Source organism: Dicentrarchus labrax, unplaced genomic scaffold (assembly GCF_905237075.1).
Source record: "Dicentrarchus labrax unplaced genomic scaffold, dlabrax2021, whole genome shotgun sequence".
Lineage (NCBI taxonomy): Eukaryota > Metazoa > Chordata > Actinopteri > Moronidae > Dicentrarchus > Dicentrarchus labrax.
The window spans coordinates 23193569-23213282 of NW_026136719.1; the positions used below are offsets into that span (position 1 = coordinate 23193569).

At 39.5% G+C, this 19714-nt stretch overlaps 2 protein-coding genes across 9 annotated transcripts in view; both read left to right on the forward strand.

The window, feature by feature from the left end:
* tln2a (talin 2a) overlaps positions 1–4623 on the forward strand; it is a 93649-nt gene extending 89026 nt beyond the window's left edge. For both annotated transcript variants that reach the window (XM_051379408.1, XM_051379409.1), the window contains exons 55-58: positions 342–530; positions 736–918; positions 1075–1200; positions 1726–4623. In XM_051379408.1, the coding sequence (XP_051235368.1) occupies positions 342–530; positions 736–918; positions 1075–1200; positions 1726–1854 (627 nt within the window). In that variant the 3' untranslated portion in view covers positions 1855–4623. The remainder of the gene's footprint in view (positions 1–341; positions 531–735; positions 919–1074; positions 1201–1725) is intronic.
* Positions 4624–10147: 5524 nt separating this feature from the next.
* tpma (alpha-tropomyosin) lies at positions 10148–19552 on the forward strand. Of its 7 annotated transcripts, XM_051379441.1 has the most exons (10): positions 10152–10375; positions 10839–10964; positions 13156–13289; positions 14299–14416; positions 14643–14713; positions 14814–14889; positions 15000–15062; positions 15297–15366; positions 16020–16098; positions 16519–16733. In XM_051379441.1, exons 1-10 carry the CDS (start codon positions 10262–10264, stop codon positions 16520–16522), a joined length of 855 nt encoding a protein of 284 aa, XP_051235401.1. In that variant the 5' UTR covers positions 10152–10261; the 3' UTR covers positions 16523–16733. The 7 variants fall into 7 exon arrangements, with proteins under 7 accessions (XP_051235407.1, XP_051235402.1, XP_051235403.1 ...); XM_051379447.1 differs by lacking the exon at positions 16020–16098 and having other exon boundaries at positions 10148–10375; positions 16519–16873; XM_051379442.1 differs by lacking the exons at positions 16020–16098; positions 16519–16733 and adding an exon at positions 18939–19552 and having other exon boundaries at positions 10151–10375.
* The last annotated feature ends 162 nt before the right edge of the window (positions 19553–19714 follow it).

Here is a 19714-nt window from a genome sequence, read left to right on the forward strand (position 1 = left end):
TCTGTCTACAGACTTGTGGTGTGAATGTGTTTGTGTGTGAAAGTGTGTGTTTTAAACAGGCAGACAGTATGAATGTTGGATGTGTAATACTTGTTTCTACTTTAGTGGCATCTCGCATCTTATCAGTTGTTGCAGTTTTTAAAAAAATGCTTTGTATCTGGCTGTGTGAAGCTTTGTCACCTTTTTTTCTCTTAGTCACCAAGCGTGTCAAAATTGATAGGAAAATGATTTAACAGGTGTATCTTTTTTGTAATTTGCTTAAAAATGTTGCTGAAGGTAACAAATGTCAGTGTTGTGTAGGACGCCATCCTGTCTGACTGATTGTTCTCCTTCCCCTTCAGCAAGCGGACGAGACACTGAACTTTGAAGAGCAGATCCTGGAGGCAGCCAAGTCCATCGCTGCTGCAACCAGCGCTTTGGTCAAATCAGCCTCGGCTGCCCAAAGAGAACTGGTGGCTCAGGGCAAAGTGGGCCTCATCCCCGCCAATGCTGTGGACGATGGACAGTGGTCCCAGGGGCTCATCTCTGCTGTAAGTGTGTAGTAAATGGCCATTTTTACAAGGGTTTACAATTTAAGAAGAAGAAGAAGATATACTTTATTAGTCTTTTTTCACTCAGTGTTACACACACAGACCCAAAAAACAGTCATGCACACACAGGGTTTATAGACATGCAAATGTGGAGAGATGGTGGAACACTAAATCGATTTTCCTCCCTTTCCGTTTTTTCTTCCAGGCACGTATGGTGGCAGCAGCGACCAGCAACCTCTGTGAGGCAGCCAACGCCTCTGTACAAGGCCACGCAAGTGAGGAGAAGCTCATCTCTTCAGCCAAACAGGTGGCGGCCTCCACTGCCCAGCTGCTGGTAGCCTGTAAGGTGAAGGCTGACCAAGACTCTGAGGCTATGAGGAGACTGCAGGTGGAGTACTTTAACAATTAATTTTAAACATGGAGCAGGGCAATGTTTTTGTTTACTGTCTGTTACTACAGCATTTACAGGGCTTCAGATTTAATTGAATGTGTTCTTTATTTTTTATGCTTCTATTAGCGGTTCTAAATTGATCTCTTCTAATAGATTGCTGGGAATGCAGTAAAGAAGGCATCAGACAACTTGGTGCGGGCGGCTCAGAAGGCAGCGTTTGACAAAGCAGATGATCATAATGTGGTGGTCAAGACAAAGTTTGTGGGTGGAATAGCACAGGTAAGAATATTGAGCAGCATTCATTTTTATGACAAGCTTCTGTTGCCTTAAAGGGACAGCTTTTCGGGAAAAAAAAGTACCATCTACAACAGCTTTTATATTCAAGCTCTGCTGATCAAACCTCCTTTTGCCTCTTCACATTCTCAATATTCTCATAAAATATATTATTTCTGCTTCATCCAATACAAATATTGTACTTGTACTTGAGAAAATGTAGGAATTGAATCATAGTACATCTACACACACACAGATACACCTCTCTCTCAAAACGTATTTTAAAGGTCCACTGTGTAACATTTAGGAGGCTCTGTTGGCATAAATGGTATAGTCATAGGTATAGATAATAAGTGTTCTCATTACCTTAGAATGAGATGTTTACATCTACAGTGGGAGTGGGTCCTATTTACAGAGTCTGCCATGTTTCTACAGTAGCCCAGAACATACAAACCATACAAACACTGGTTCTAGAGAGGACCTTTTACGTTTTCCGCAGGTTTCAAATGTAAAATGTTTTTGTCTCTTTAGATCATTGCAGCCCAGGAGGAGATGCTGAGAAAGGAGCGAGAGCTGGAGGAAGCCAGGAAAAAACTGGCTCAGATCAGACAGCAGCAGTACAAGTTCCTGCCCAGCGAACTACGAGAGGACAACAACTAATAATTCAAACTCACCATCACTGCTGCATACGCTTGAAGCAGTGTGAAGAGCACATCTGTATTTGTGTGTGAGTTTGTGTGTGAATTTGTGTCCTTTTTTTCAATGGCACACTTGAACAGGTATGTGGCCTACATGGACTTCAGATATGTAGTGACTGATTTAACAAACCAGTAATGCCCAAGTCTGCAGTCCACGTGACATGGAAAGATACTAAAGTCAACTACTAGCAAGTTTGAAATACTACTGTGTGGAATACTACTTCCTGAAAACAACATAAAGATTGTGGTGAATCGACTGAAGAACTGCTTTTTGTCCTCATGTATAACATAACTACTTTGACCAGAATGTGACGTGCCTGGGACAAACGGCACAGCTCTCATGCTCTCATGTTAGCCCAGAAGCTACAGTTTCTTTTTCTTTTTTTGTTTTACAAATTGCAACTCTAGTTCAGACACTTCATTGAAGAATTGATTGTATTGCTGTTCATGTGATCCAGCCATTTAACTGCAGCGTCGCAAAAAGATTTCAGCTCAGAACTCTATTTGTACATATGTTGGCCTTAATTCTACAATGTGACACCTTTTTAATATCTGTTCAAATTATCTGGCGTGTCTTTAATTCAGTGGCCACCTTTATATGAAGGAAGGTAGGGTTTTTGCATATTGGTGTTTCTTGGACCATTCTGTAAATTTAAATAATGGACAGTTGTTTTTGGGAATGTTCCCTTAAAGTAGACAGCGATATAAGCGTCTTTGCTTTCTTTCTTTTCTTTTTTCTTTAATGCTGATGTTTATGGGCTCTACCTGTCTTTTTAAGATGCAACAAATTCTACATGTTTGTCTAAGCCCTTGAATATAGGTGTCATTGTGTGCATCCGCTAAGACTCAAGTAGAATGTTTTTCATGATGTTACCATGTGAATGCTTCTCTACACAGGACTACATATTACCATAGGGGGAATGTTTATTACTCACAAGTATTTTTAGCATAAAGACGTCTTTTGCGTGGCAGAAATAGTCTTTACCACCGCTTAGCAGAGCCTGTGGTGGCTTTCAATCAGACATCCTCCCCAGTCCTTAAGACATAATTTTATTCCTTATCATTTAAGGTATTGAGACATACGTACAGTATAAGATAATTTGATCATGATGCAATAACATTGATGGTGCTTCAGGGGGCAGCATTTGTTTTCCTTACACCTTGCAAACTTGTATAGGAGATGATATCGTATACAATATGTGGTTAGAATAATTAGGCAGGTTGATTGACTACAACATCTTGCATACCTGTAAACACCTCAGACCTCTTGAATCCATGCAGCGCAGCTTCTGTGCTTTGTGTGATGGTTACTACTCTCTGCAGAATAATTTTTGCCCTTTCAGTGTTAGAGACTGATTATAGTCATTTTTCCAGCAATACTCAATCACTGCCAGGGACTTGACTTGAGTCAGTTCACGTCCAATTCTGTAAATTTAGAAAGCAAGAAAGTTCACATTCTGGAAACAACTTAGCAATAAGCTAATTCTGACAAATAAAACACACAAGTACTGATGTTAAAATAAGTGAATTGAAAGTGAAGTGACTGCAACGTCACTGCAGTTAATGTATTTTCTTCATCAGTCTCTGAATTTAAGGGTGCTCTGTGCAACTTTACTGAATATACTATTTGCTGCAATAGAGAAACCTTTTTGTTTACCGAGTTTGATTGTAGTGTGTTTGGTTCCCTTGTCTTACTATATGGGCTGTGTTTCAATATTAAACTACAGTGTATTGTAAGATTAGGTCCTGCTGTGAAAATGCATGGCTTTGTGTTTCAGATGCATCTCTTAGTACAGCGACAGAGTTTTAAGGACACACTGAGGGATTCTGACCTCCACATACAGACAGTATCGCAAATAGCTAAAGACAGACCATCACTTTTTAGTTTGTTTAACAGTTGGGTCTTCAGAGGCGTTTTCTGGCATTGTATTTTATGTGTGAGCATGGGAGGAAGGGGCAGGGGTGCGGGCGGGCAGACGGGAGGGTTCACTGCTCATCAGTCCAGTCTGTAGTGTTATTAGTGCCTTAGTCCGTAGCCCATACAGTGTCTGGTCTGCTTGAGTGACAGCTTCACCTCATCGGTCAATAGAAGGTACTGGATGACAATGTAGGTTTGTGTCGGTGGGTTTTCTATCATTTGTTGTCCCACTTGTTAACATACTGTTCCTCGAAGTACTTAATTTTTAATTTTTTTTTCACTCTGCCACATGTAAGGCCTTTTGTGGATGACTGACGAACTGTACGCCAGTCAAAAAAATTTGTTGCTGTTTAAAATGTACCATCAGTATATATATATATAAGTATGTATTTTATATATATATATGAACACATTTTTGTACGGCATTCCATAGGCATGTACCACAGTGCTTCTAAACTACGACAGACTGGAGATTTGGGTCTGTCAACTGCTTTATTGTATGTTAAGAAGTCACTGAAATTTTATGGATGGGCTTTTTTTTGTTGTTGTGCTTTTAAGCCTCTATGAAAGATACGTGATAAGAACATTTCAATATATCTGTCACCATTAAGATGTTGTGACACATTTCAATGAGAGTAAGAGTAAAGAGTAGGAGTAAATTGAAGTGTTCTGTATGTTTTTCCTCCCTAACAGAAATAAAATTATGAAGTTACTACAATAAAGATAAGTGATAACATACAATATAAAAGATATTTATCTGGCCTCAATAAAACTATTTTTTGTATTCACTGAAAATAAAGCATTTCAATGTAACTTTGGGTGTCAAATTTCCTTTTGTGGTTTCAGAGCAAAGACTGAAATCTTTATACAGTTTACAGTGGGTATGATTTGTCATCATTTCTCACTTTCAGGTGTATGAACGTACATTTCTTTTCATATTTGAGACCTGCATTATAGTATCTTTCTGTTAATAGGCCTCCCCCATTTTGCCAGTATCATCTTCTCTGACGTCTTTTAGTTTGAGATATTTGAGCTCATGAAGGTAAACTGAATTTCATTGGTCAAATGCTAATTCCTGACTGCAATATTTCAGGAGCAACCACTCTCTTGCACTAAATTTAATTGTCTGTGTTCAACATTTTCTTCTTTTTATTCCTACAGTTGTATGTTTGAGCTTCACTGTGCAGAATGATGTATGTACAGTTTGACACTAGAAGGATGTTTTCACATTCATATTCTGAAATTGAAAGTTTCTCTGTACTAATTGAAAATCTGATTTGAAGGGGCGGGGTCTACGATCATGATTTGTGACATCACGAATAGTTACGTCAGTTCAATTTAATTCAAGTGTGAAGTAGAAACTTGTAGGTGTCACTGAAAATGGAGCAGGAGACATCTTGTCTCCAGCTGAAAAACAGAAATTAATTATTAATTAAATTAAGAATTTTAGATTTTTTTTAAAGAGGTAGGAGTGGGTGTATTTTTAAGGATTATAATGTGAAAATTATACTGTTTTTGTGAAAAAACATCAGTTTTGATGATTCATTAATTTATCTGCTTAGTTTTGTAAATTTGTAAATACGCTACCTTTGGTCGCCTCAATAGAAAAATTAACACACAGCTGAGTTTGAGGAACATTTCTGAATTAAGCTTGAGCATTGGAAATTAAATAAATAACTTAATCTTTGCATCCTAGACCTCAAGAGCAGTTAGAGTTGAATACACCTTTTATACTTACATAAAGAGATAGAAAAAAAGACACGCTTGATTCAACTTAAACGTCTTATGGAGCACACAACCTGAATCACATCCCTCACAAGCTCAAATATCTGTAACTACATCCAGGCAATGTCTAAAATTGAGGACACTGAGGTCATGTCCTCAGAGTTCTCTGTGTAAACGTGTGGGGTTTTAGCCTCCTGGGGGGTGTTCTACAATTACGTCAGTATATAGGTAGATTCCAGTTTGTTCTGAGTCGATATAGGCCTGCTTTATTTTGACTACTTTTAGGCAAACAGAAAATGAAGAATAGGGCTCGGTATCAATGTTGGTGCCGATACAATGCCTGGTTTTGGGGAATATAAACAACTGTTTTGAACCTTTTTTCTTATTTAACAAAATATATCCGTCTGCCCAAGCAAGAAAATTTAGATCAGAAAATATCTGAGAGAATCAAAAATCTGATTAAATGTCAAACAAAACCAACTTTCTGCACTTGCCAGTTTTCAGTCCTCAATGCAAGAAACACATTTTGGTTATATTGAGTTTTAGTACCCAGACCTATAATGATTCAGGTCCCCACCAGGATTTTATTGCTGGCGGTTTGGAGATGACCATTATATTGGCAAGACAAATTTACAGAAAGTATAAATGCAACAGTTGACTAAATAAATCAAAAGATGCTACATCAAACTCTCAATGTGTTTTTTTTTCCACATCCTCTCAATGTTTCAGCAGCAGTACTGACAGGATGCAGAACTCCACTACGAGTTCTCTAGCCCCAGTGAATAGCAGAGAGGTGAGTCCTGGCAAGCGAACAAGGTCTCTGTAAGTGTCCGTCAGTTTTGTGTCAGGACAAGATGGCATTTCTGAGTCAGCACTAAACCTGAAGCTATATTGAGTCCATGCTATAAACTGAGACCCGTGCTAAATTTGTCTGCCACTAAAATTTGAGGCGGCAATGTCAATTACAGTGTCACAGCTGCTCCTGGCGCTGCTTTTAAAGCTGGAATCCTTCTTTTCTGCTATATTCCCTAAAAGTTAGCTCTTCAGGCTACAACTGAGAACACTTTTCTGCGACAGAAACCTGAATCTCATTTACTAATTTCCAGTTGCTGTTGGATCACACTTGTAACAAGAGGCCTTGCTCCACTGGCTTGGCTCAGGGGGAGCCAACAAAAATCCTGGCTAAAAGGACGAGGGCATTGAATTTAATGTGGACAAGCAGCTGATAGAAGACAGCTCATCCATTATTTTTATGCCCTAAATCTAATTATAATAAACGTCAGAAAGCGGGTACGGTTACTGATGACTGCAGCATGCTACATAGCAGGGTTAGAGGCTTCATCCACTGGAGACAGTTGTATTCAATATAAGATTACCTGTCCTGACTTGTGGGTGCCACAAGCACAAACTGTTTCTTGATTCTTTCCTCTCAACCACTGTGACCCGCGGTCAGTGCTTAATTTCTCACATTTACTTTTCAATAAAAAGATCAGCGTCACATTAGGTGGTTGGCCGTTACTCCATGGATGGATGGAAAATAACACACCAATGACATGCTGTAACAAACACTCATCACACTGATATTTTTACATTACCTCACACATGAGCTATGCCCGTCTAAACCGTTACGATGAGCTTAATTAGGTTGAATCACAGCAAGAGATAAAGTTTGACTCAGATGGAGTGGGTGGAACATCAACATTACTCCTCCTCGATACTTTTAATTATTGAGGAGGACGTGAGAAATTCCAGTCTAGACATTAACAATGAAATCATCACCATATTCCCATTTGTGTCTGGGAGCTGCTCATTCAGCTGCCTCAACGCATCTACGATGAACATTTCAAACAACTCTGGGCTTTTATTTGTGGTCTGACAATGCAGCAGCAAAGTTTGACTAAACTGTGCTTTTTTGTTCTGCTAGCTGTAAAATTCCTTTAATCAGTCACTCAGCTACAGAAGAGAAACTATACTGAGCTGTGATGCACCACAGAAACAAAGAGTCTGTGTTTAGATTTATGAGTTGTTCACAACAATAAATCAGTGATGCATACATAGCCATCAACAGACAATGGTCACCTAATGAAATCAAATTTCACAGGTCTTTAAACTTCACATGTAGCCCTTCAAAAGGCCATGACACCATTGTTACAGGGTCACATATTTTTCTGCATGATGGGAATTTTGGGAACACTGAGGGTTGTTTCAATTATCACACCTGTCAGCATAAATCTGACTCATGGTGCAACTTGTTCCTGGTGAACAGACCAATTAAAAGACAGAAGTTTTGTCTAGAAATAAACCATTGATTTCCGCAGAGCACTACTCAAGAAATAATGGTTATGATATGCAACAATGAGAAGAAATTGATTGAAAATTGATTTATCTGCTAATATTTGAGAAATAAGTTTTAGCACATTGGAAATGATCAGTTAGGGTGTACATTTTAAGCAGACTTTAGGTTGTGGCAAGCTCCCTAACATTAGTTTAAACAAAACAATGTGATAAAAGGCTTCAAAGAATCATGAGGACGACCACTTCTTCTCTGCCACAGGAAGAAATACATATTGTCCCTGTATAATTGCCCTTGGAAGAGAATATAAAACATTTTGTACTCAAAAGTAAGAGTTCATGTTAAACAGACCTCTGCCTGCACTATAGAGAATTCTAGGCACTAGTATTTTACAATGACTTGCAGACCCCTGACTCAAAACCCTTAATCTGACTAAATCATTAATTGTTGGACAGGTACAAGGTGGCGATGTCCATCTCTTTATCTTTCCAGGGTGCTAGGGTGACATGGATTTCGCCATGAGCCTCTCTGATCTCTGTATATGACTGGCATGCCTGGCTGGCTGCTTAACAGTCCACAAAACACATGGTGGGATGACAACACAGTGACAGCTGACTGTCTTAAAAAAACCTCCACAGGAAGGATATCAGACCATCAAAGAGAAAGTAAAAGGGACAGATGATTTAATGCAAAATGTAATGTAAAAATAATTAGAAAAATATTCTCAAAACAAGTCAAAATGTAGCTACAAAAACTTGGAGACCAACACGTTGGATCATCCAGTCCAACATTGTTCCATGTAGGACTATCATTATTTGTCAAGATTTATCCAGTGCTGTGTATGATTAATCAATACTTAAGAAATTAAGATAAAATGATGTGTTTTTGATATTATGTATCATTTAGGCTGTTTCCCCCCCAATTCCGTTCACAAAGGAACCAAAAAAGTGAATGATTTGAAAGAAAGTGAATGCTCCTTTTCTAAAAGTCAAGCCCAGTAAGGGTGGGAGTGGCTTTGGGGGTCATGGACAAAGTCAAGCAGGTGTTCTCTGAGCAGTAAGGTCCCAAAAATATTCACTCAACAAAACACAAACAGAATAGAAGGGAAAGGGGAAGAAAGGGAGAATGTCACCTAAGTCACCTTAGAGAATGCCAAAATACTTTCAGCGGGGGTTGTTATGCCTTGTAGACCAGAAGGCAGTGCTGCTCGTATAGTATTACATAACAGTACTGTAAATACTGTATCTAACCTTTTACTACAATATAAATGTCACCCATTAACTTATATTTAGCAATATTGGGAGAGAGATTCTTATTTCCAAGGTCCAATTTCCCTAACATGCACAAAAAATTAATTACTGTAGCCGACAGTAAACTATTATTACTCAAACAGTCCTGACCACAGGTTGTGTGTGACAGCTGCGGCTGTGCCAGTGGCCCTGTGAACTATCACAGAGGCGCTGTGAGGGGGGCTGTTGAAATGCCAAAGCTTCTGTATCTTTCACTGTGCACGCCACCATATCCACTGCGGCCTATCTGAGATATAACTCTCAGGCATGCATTAGCTGAGAGAGGAATTGGACAAGCTTGATGATATACCTCACAGAGGGCAAAGCCTATCTGATTGCTGCGAGGATGTTGAACTATGCTGTGAGGGAGCTGGTGAAATGATCCCTGGAAGACAAACAAGCCATACTGGCTAATATGACACCCCACAGAGAGGGAATAACTTTCACAGGGGCTTATCTAATCAGATAGATTTGTTTTGTATGAATAGCTCTGATGCATTGACTGTTATTATAATTCATTCTGGTACCAGTCTCTCTTGAAATGTTGATATTTGTAAATTATTCATTAAAGAGTGTCTGATATCCTTTATTTTGGCACAGTCAAAAAAAAAAGTATAAAATATTTATAAGACAAAGATCAGATTCTTCCTCATTTACCTCATCTCACATGTGACTACATTACCCAGAGACTTAATATAAAATGCGTGATAATAAGGTCATTATTATTAGCATGTTTTTCCCAAATAAAACCCCTCAGAAGAGCTACTACCTTTTGACACTCTACTTCCTGCCTGTCACTTGGAGGGTGTTAGTAATAGGAGTGGACGTCTTGGTGTGAGGGGGCAGTGTCTTCCTGACGCCCATATCCCAAGTTTAGTCATAGACGTGGTCAAATGTCTTGGAAGAGCGAATCACTGAAGACATCCAGGAAAAAAACAGGTCCCACGTTGGCAAACAGCTGCAGTTGTTTCCAAAAAGGTATTGGGTATCCAGTAACTGCCCAGCCAAACTACATATTTGACTCACTACAACCCAGGCGAGCTCGCACTCCAGCTTGGCGTTCAGTGTGGTACAGACGCTCCGATCCTTTCATTCAGTGTCTTTTGTTTTTGCTTTGCGCGGACACCCCCGACACTAAGCAGCCATGGATGCCATCAAGAAGAAGATGCAGATGCTCAAGCTCGACAAGGAGAACGCCTTGGACAGAGCTGAGCAGGCAGAGTCAGACAAGAAGGCATCTGAGGACAGGAGCAAACAGGTCGGCATCCAGTGTGAAACCCGCTCTGGTGCTTTTACGCACCGGCGCCAATGGCACCGTGCGCCTTGCGCTGCACTGTCCCTGCATGCCCAGGGTCCAATGACTGAGGATTAATGTGTATGTCTTCATAGGATTAAATTAACTTTTAAAAATCATAATATGTTTGCTTTTTGCGTTATTTTACTTATTTTTTGGGCTGTATGACGTTGGCAACAGTTGGGAACATTTAACATGATTTATTACATTAAATCCTTATGATTTAGCTATAATATCTAACAATAGGCCTATTCTAATAGCCTAGGGTAATTGTATTTTTAAATGGTTAATATACAGTCTATTATGTAGTTAAAACATATATTCTTTTCACACCTTAGAGAGAGCCACTAAGAGTGTGTTGTGAGTCTGAGAGTAGTGATATCTGTCTTCTACTTGTTAGTAAATCTTCTGTTTCTCTGTGTCCAAGCTTGAGGATGACCTGGTAGCACTACAGAAGAAGCTGAAGGCAACTGAGGATGAGTTGGACAAGTACTCTGAAGCCCTGAAGGATGCCCAGGAGAAACTGGAGCTTGCTGAGAAGAAAGCCACAGATGTGAGTTTAGGCTGACAGCACCACTGACTGGTGGAGAGAGAGTGGGCCACCCATTGCCTAATGGTTTGACCTCGAACCACAACCTTGGTTCCCCTGGGAATACTACGATTACCAGCCCCCATACCAATTTACTCTAATGATTATTATGCAATAATAAATTATAAGAGGCCTATGGGCTAGAATAAAATAGAATAAAATATGGATAGTTAAATTTAGCTCTTATGCTGTATATGGTAAAGTCACAGTCCACTGGCTTACCAGGGCATTCCACAGCCATTTGGACAAATCTGAGGGCCAGTGTAGGGTTTCAGTCGGGCGTTTTACAAGCATATTTTGGCCAGTAAAATCCTTAACACATTTGTGGTTGTTCTGGTTTCAGTTGGCAGTTACATCCAACCCTTATAGAATTACAAGTTTATTGACTGAGTTTAATGTTACACCAATTACTACAATCACACCCAAATGATTCACACAATCAGTCAGTCACAATCAGCAACAACGAGGTCAACAACAACCACTCAACAACAACAACAATATTATTAAAATAACATAAGATGACAGGTGGACTTTATGGATTAATTTAATTTATATACCACAGATAAGAGAAGTAGCCTAAACACTAGAACTACTATACATTTTGAGGACTGACTCCAACATAAACCATTCAAATACACCACACCATAGACATTGTAAGTGCAAGAGTGCCTTGTTGAATCATATGAAATCACAAATAAAATCAGGACATAATCAAGTTGCAATAAATAAATAAATAAATAAAACACAAAGAAAATGCACTGAAGCAATGCAATAGGATGGTGGATAAAGTGTCTGCAGGCAGCAGTGTTAGCATGAAATAATATTTTTGTGCACACAATGGTAACTTAGGCCCAGTAGTTGATAGTGCTGTTGCTCAGTGTTGAATCAGTGTCTAATGCTAGGAGCTGGGAGTTTGATAGGGTTAGTTCAATTTACCAGTAGGGGATGCACTTGAAACAGCTCATGAATAACATAGTTGTTTAACTGAGAAAAAGTATAAAAAAATAAGAATAAATTAATTTGAAACGACACTGGAAATCGGCACAATTCATATGTATATATATATATATTTTTTTTTAATTCATTTGATTCATTGTATCATTAGCGGCTAAAAATCTGGTACTTCCGGGGTTGATGGCACATCCCAATCCTCATCAGCGGTTGATTAAGGACGGTGGGGGCAGGGATCAAACGAGCCGCATCTCCAAGTGTGTGTGTGTGTGTGTGTGTCTGTCTCAGTGGAAGCAGCCCGCACAGAGCTGAGGATAAAAAAACTAGCTTAGCTGAGTCAAAAATAGCAAAAATGGCCGGTGGAAGCTCCCTGGAAGCTGTGAAGAAGAAAATCAAGTCGTTGCAGGAGCAGGCCGATGCGGCGGAGGACCGGGCAGCGTTACTACAGCGGGAACTGAACCAGGAGAGGAGTGCGAGGGAAGCAGTAAGCCGCTGCTAATTACTGAGCTAAGGCAATTAGTCCCCAGACTGTCGACGGCATTAGGCGGAAATCTGGTCAAAAAGCATGGTTGCTAGGCCCAGACAGCGACGGGTTATGCTCAAATACAGTCAGGTATCCGGTAGACATGTTAGAAATTAGCCCAGTGTGGGATGTGAGAAAACGCTGGGTGGATGAAAGGACACCACCCGGCACCTCCAGAATAAACAAACAGCCCTGTAACAAGTAGGCTAATGTTGCAGCAGTACCACAGGTCCTCTGGGATAAAATCCCCTACTGTGTAAGACTCCCGCAGGCCACTCGCTTGTAGGAGCACAGGGAAGCTGACTTTTCACCCCTCAAATACTAAATTGTAGCCATGTTTTGTCTGTAATTTGTTTATGGGACAATAGCACTGAATCACTGTGAGACAGAAAAATGCAGGGTTGACTGTGGAAAAAGGCAAGAAAGGGTGGATAAATTAGTCTAGTATTTTCTTAAAATGTACTGCTAACTTGTATTAGGTTCAAAATGTGCCTTAATAGAGGAGACATACCCATCCCTCACTTGGGCGTGTTCCTGGCCCAGCCCAAGCTGTCCTAGGAGAGGTGGGATGGTTGGATGTTGTAAGCCTGTGAGACCTAATTGAATCATACTATATTATTTTAGGCTGTACAGATAAAACATGATTTGCCTCTATATGATTGTGGTGTTGTGCTCTCCTAGGCTGAGGGTGATGTAGCTTCCCTGAACAGACGTATCCAGCTGGTTGAGGAGGAGTTGGATCGTGCTCAGGAGCGTCTGGCCACAGCCCTTACCAAGCTGGAGGAGGCTGAGAAGGCTGCTGATGAGAGTGAGAGGTGGGTACCTTGCACCCAGAAGATGGACCCAAACACAATCAACTGAAAAGTTCCTCTGTTAGTCCTTGGTATTACAGAAAAATCCCGGTTGCTCTCTTCATTTACGTGGCACCCTAGCATTAACATTGTTTAGTTTGAGTTCAATCACCTCATATTATTTGTTTTGGTAAAATCTACTTTTCTCTGATAAAGAGTGAGGTGGCAGGGTTAGGACAGGAAGTTTTTGATATTCAAAACAGAAGAAAATCCTCACACACGCTGTTGCAAACTTTATGGAGCACTGTGGTCATGCTGGCACTGAATGCTTTTAAGATGAATAGGAAAATAACTGCTGGTACTGGATTCTGCTCAACTACAGTGTGCAAAAAAGAAAAGCTACTGACTGCACATGATACCTGCTTTTGGAGTACCACTCCTAGCTTTCTGCTCAGTGCTGCCACTAGTGGCTGGAAGTTATATTGCACTAATGTGTGAACTAAATTTAAATATGGGGATAGAAAAGTAGTTTTCATGGATGATGTTTTGCATAATAACTTAAATTATTCACTGTTATCGTGTTTGCACCATTGATAAACAAATTCCTCTATTATTTTAATGGTATATAACTCCAGATCAATAGTGGAATAGGGCACCTGTAGCATTTTTATGGTAACTTAAATTATGTTAAAATAGTCACTCATCATGTACACAGTGTTGCCCACCATAATATAATGGATCATTGTGTCTGTAACGTATATAGACATGTTATCCAGATAGTAAATAAAGTCTATCTAGTCGTCCTCCAATTTCAGACCATCTTCACCAATATGAGACATCAGTAGGATAGGAGCCATATGGTTTGTGTTAAACTTTACTTTGAGCCACATAAGAATGGGATTTCCTGGGCTCTTAAAAGACAAACTAGTGCTCTCTTATCGGTCATATGAGAGGGAATTATCTAAACATATTGGCCTGCTGTTGTGCAGATAGTTCTCATGACTTACCCGTCATACTATTTTCTGTCCCTCAGAGGCATGAAGGTCATTGAGAACAGGGCAATGAAGGACGAGGAGAAGATGGAGCTGCAGGAGATCCAGCTGAAGGAGGCCAAACACATTGCAGAGGAGGCTGATCGCAAATATGAGGAGGCAAGTTTCTCAGCTGTTCGCAGTATTCCGAACTTTGAGCTTAACATTTTCTACATTCTTTTACTTCAATGTAACAGCAGATGTCAATGGCCACATTCTTTTAGAGTTTATTGTTGCCGCTAAGTCATGAATAATTAAATTATAGTAGATAAATTAAGGAATTTAATTCTGTCTGTTTTTGATGAATCTAAACTAGCATTGGACTAAACTTTGTATGTGCCTTCAGGTGGCCCGTAAGCTGGTGATCGTTGAGAGTGAGCTGGAACGTACAGAGGAGCGCGCTGAGCTGTCTGAGGGGTAAGAACCTCCTTCCCTTTCCCCTCGATCTGTTCCTCCAAGTCCCAACTCAAAATAACTAATTCTATTGTAATTTCTTTCTTTTGTTTGCGATCAATAGCAAATGCTCAGAGCTTGAAGAGGAGCTGAAAACCGTGCAGAACAACCTGAAGTCTCTGGAGGCCCAGGCAGAGAAGGTAAGGATTGCTGACCAAGAAGAGTAATGGCCAATAATCCAGTTTTAAACTCTTGTAGATTATATTGTCTTGTATATTTGCCTAACTTTAGCCTTTGTTTGCAACCACAGTACTCACAGAAGGAGGACAAGTATGAAGAGGAGATCAAGGTTCTTACAGACAAGCTGAAGGAGGTGAGTTAACTAAAGTTCACTAAAAATCACCAGTGAGTCATTTAAAAAAGACTTATTTGTAACTGCTGATATTGGATATAGACTCATTCATTATTTGAATTAAGTATGCTGACTATATATGTTTTGTTTTTTTTAATTACAGCCCTTAAGTGCTTTAAATATTCTGTAGTGCTGTGGTTAGTAATGCAAACCTCTTAAAGTGAATTGCTAATGTTTGCCTATTACTCCACTCAGGCTGAGACTCGTGCTGAGTTCGCAGAGAGATCAGTCGCCAAGCTTGAGAAAACCATTGATGACCTGGAAGGTATGAATGTTTTCTGCTTGATTTTGAAACATTGGACATTTTTTAACAAAAAATGTAGGGGTGTGTTACTACACAACAAGTCAACTCAAAAAGTAACTTTGTTAGGCCCTATGAATTCCTTGTTGGGTCGTCTTCTATTATTATAAAACCAACAACAGTTTTCTCTTAATTTCTCAAAGGGACACTCGTGAAATAGACAATAAGGGCCCCTTTTGTAAACACTGGTGCGGTGTGAGGTTATTTCTCTGGTCAGTCCTCAGGACAAATATCGGCACTGTTAATGGTCTACCGGATGGGGAAAAACCAAAGCGGTGATCCTCAGAGGCCAACGTGATATTTATTCATGCTGGCAACAACATTTCTCACCGCAATGCTGTTTGGCATTCTGGTGTAGTGACTGTTCAAGGCCACATCAGTCTCAAGCAGTCCTCCCAGGGTCATGGAACATGTGAGGCAGTTTCTCTGTGACTCCTCAGGAATCTGACACCACATCAACAGCTGTTCCCTGTGCACCTTCCTATTTTTGTCCTGCTTTTTCTCTATTTGTATTTTCCTTTTGACTTCTGTTCTCTTACACTATTATTTTTCTGTTGTCTTTTTTTATTTTATTACAAATCCTTCACTGCCACCTCATAATAATAACCACACAATAGATGAGCTGTATGCCCAGAAACTGAAGTACAAGGCCATCAGCGAGGAGCTGGACCACGCCCTCAACGACATGACTTCCATGTAATTCACCACATGCTTGTTTCTGCTTTGTGCCTTAGATCTCGACACCCCTAACCACTGTTACATGCGTACAATAGCTCCCTCTTGTGGCATGTTTGAGTGCAGTGATTTTTTTTTTTCCCACTGTTTGTCTAACATTGATATTTGTATGCACTTAATGTGTTTGGTGTGTATTTTAAACTATTTCCTGAGGCTAGATTTCCCAAACCTAATTTCTATTAACAACCTTTAGCAGTAGTGTTAGTTAACCCCTTATAGTTTCTTGCAACACAACCATATTTTCTTCATATGCTTCGTTTTCTTTAGGGTTTCTGGTTCAATTCTGCATTTTTCCTTCTTGGTTCTGCATGTTCTTTATCTTGCATTCCTCCTTTTCATATCTCCCTCCAACATTTTTGTTCTTTTCTCGTTTTTTCACAGCTAAATCTTTACAACCCTCACTCAAGAAGCTGGTTGAACGCAATCTGTTTCCTGTGCAGCGCAGCCCAACTTTCTGTCTCTCCTGTCTCTGTATTTCTTTACTCCTGCACATTGGGCCATCGCTGCCACCCTCCATTTGTTCATCTCTCTTACAGACCTTTTTGAGCCCTATTGCTTTCTGTAAAATAAATTTTTTTCCATCTTTGCCAGCCCTCCCCCCTTTCTCCTGCCATGTTTCTTCATTTTCCATTTGTCGTCATCTTTTTTGTTTGTTTGTTTTGTTTTTGATTTTTGTCTGTGTGTTTTCATTTTTTTTTGTTGAGTAGCTTTTGAATAAACTCTGAAGCTCCTCTCACATTCACTCTTCCTTTTTCTGTTCGAGAGGACTGTTACTTGACATAATGGCGCTTTTGGGGTGTTAATTTTATTTATTTTCAACAAGCTAGTGTTCACATTTAATACAACAGTTGTCCTCTCGGTTTACCTTTTTTGATTTGGAAGAATATGGTAAAATAACAGTCATGTCTAGTCTATCTGCTTTAGATCGACTGTTTCCAACCCCTGATATCTTGAGTGCACTTTGGCGGCCAATAGGATTCACTGCTGCATCACCAGGGAGGTTAAATTTATGCACTGAAGTATCTTCATGATCTTTAGTGTCTACATGCTCATTTTTTAAAGGAGAAAGTTATATTGTCAGACTAGAAAGGTATTGTGCTTCGATGCGACAGTTTCCAGATGATCAGCTGAGCCTCAGTCCCTCCGCCAAAAGTCACTGGCACTGAATCTGGATTACGTGTTGGAAACTTAATGTGTAGGCTTCTGCCAGGCTATCCTCAATATCTCTGGGGGAAAAAACAAACAAAATCTACAGTAAGTACAAAAGCAACTAAAGAAATAATTAGTAATTAGTGTTGCTGTGGGTAAGCAGGACAGTAAGCTAGTAACAGCTTGTGAGACCTTTTCGGAAATGACAAATAGAGTGAGTTATTGCTTTAGTTTGCTATATTCATGAGGCTGGCAGTTCAACAACTTGTATTTTGTGATTAGCTTTGAAGAAACACTAACTCTTTGTCTGTTGTACTAACCTGCTTTCTGTCTCTTTCCCTTTTCTCTTACCTGCTTTCTGACTGTCAAGACCATCTATACAAGCAGCTTGAGAAAAACCGTCTTCTGACAAATGAACTAAGAGTAGCTTTAAACGAGGCTTAACCTGGAATGGACTCTTGTATGATTTCATTCTTCTGAAACTCAACTGTCCAGGCATAAAGCAGTCTGATGCTGTGGTATAAAGAGTATAGACAACCGTGTCTATGATACAAAAGTTAAACCAAGTAATGCTTTCAACAAACGGGATACAAATGTACGATTTTCACATTATGCATGCACAAACTCAATTTCAGGTGGGAGGTCAGGCAACCTCGGGTTATGAAACCTTATGGAATGGATTTGATATATTTTCCTCAGTTATCGACAGGGTTGTAGCAAATCAGTCCAATATGCACAATGCTGTTGCTCATGGGTTGAAGACTGGTGATGATGCTGGTGGCCGAACACTGCAGAAGGGTCCTAAAATGCAGCACGGGTCCAGAATTCCTTCTACATCCCTGAATCCTCCTCTGTAATATTATGACTATTGCAGAGAAATATTTTCAAGAAAAATAATCCTGTACACATTGGAACCAAACTGCCCGTTTTTTTTTTTTTGTTTTCATGCACGTTTGACATGTTGCAATTGGAGTTGTTTTTTCATTTTTGTATTTCTGTAGCATTTCAGTACAGACACACATCAGTGTTTGACTGTGTTTTTTGCTCTGGTAATGAATCCTGTGACCTTCCAGAGCAGATTTTAAGTAAACTTGACACATCGCACAATTTGAATGAGAATTTGAATTTGAACACTAGATGATGACCGAGGGATGATTTGGAAGAAATAGCCTCTAATTTGGGGTTACATATATATATATATATATATATATATATATATATATATATATATATATATATATATATATATTTTTTTTTTTAGGGAAGGTGAGGTTTTTTTTGACTGACGGCAAACAGTTTGGACTTGATACTGCAGGTCATGAGCATCATTTAAATCCATTGTCAAAGGGCCCTACTTTTCTCCTGAACCCATACAGTCTTGACTACAGCCCTGTCTATAGCTTGAGTGTAATATGTAGTGAATTGGCTCAAAGTATTTGAGTTGAAGTTATGTACTTAATGAATGCTGACTTATTTTATTGGAAAAAATATGGAGAGGTGACATTTTTCACATGCGAAGGGTTGTTATAATATCCAGCACATATCACAGTCCAACACTGTTTGTTATCCTGGGCTAGAGCTTTGTCTGTTTATATTCTGTGCATCTTTGCGCTGTTGTCTGATTTTTAACCCATGCAATGCTATATTAACAGATAAACTCACACGTGCTAAAGAAGAAGGCTTGAGCGTAAAGCAGATGCTGGATCAGACACTAATGGAGATGGTTAACATTTGACCCAGCTCTGTTCCTCTACCCACATTGCCTCATCTGCTCTGAATATGGCTGGCTCCCATATATAGCTGCTACATATAATGTTGGGCTTGGGCTCGTGTGTCTCCTGTTGGTCATCCTGAAGGAACGAGCTCTACACAAAGTAGCACAAATGGCTTCGGTGAGCTACAGTTAAACTACACTGTTCCCGTTACACACTGTAATCAGAGGTCCGTTAAAATCCATGGTATATCTTTAGTAGGTTTACATGTATATGTTGGGAGAATTTGCACTTTTGTGGGGAAAATACTGCACATAATGTGACATAATTGTGAACAAAGCCATAAGTTAAGCCAAGTTTATAAAAAAGGGACTTTTTATTATGTGTACTTTTGTTGCTTGAATGTACGGTTGCGTTCAGCTAAGTCAAAGAAATGTTTGTGCACTGTACTCACTTTTCTGTTCATTTTGAGGAACTGATTTGTTTGATTTTTGTCTCTCCCATTTTATCTTGGAAATGTAAAGATTATAAATAAATGGTTGGATGAAGTATAAGATACTCCAAAGCTGTCTTTATTACAAAGGTTTCGTTGGTGTTTTTTTGGTACTTTGAAGAAAGAGTTGGGCACAATGTAACATGTCCTTTCTATTGCTGTTGTCGCACATTAAATTCTCTATACCGTCACTTAATTTAAGCAATGTGAAATAGTGCACAAG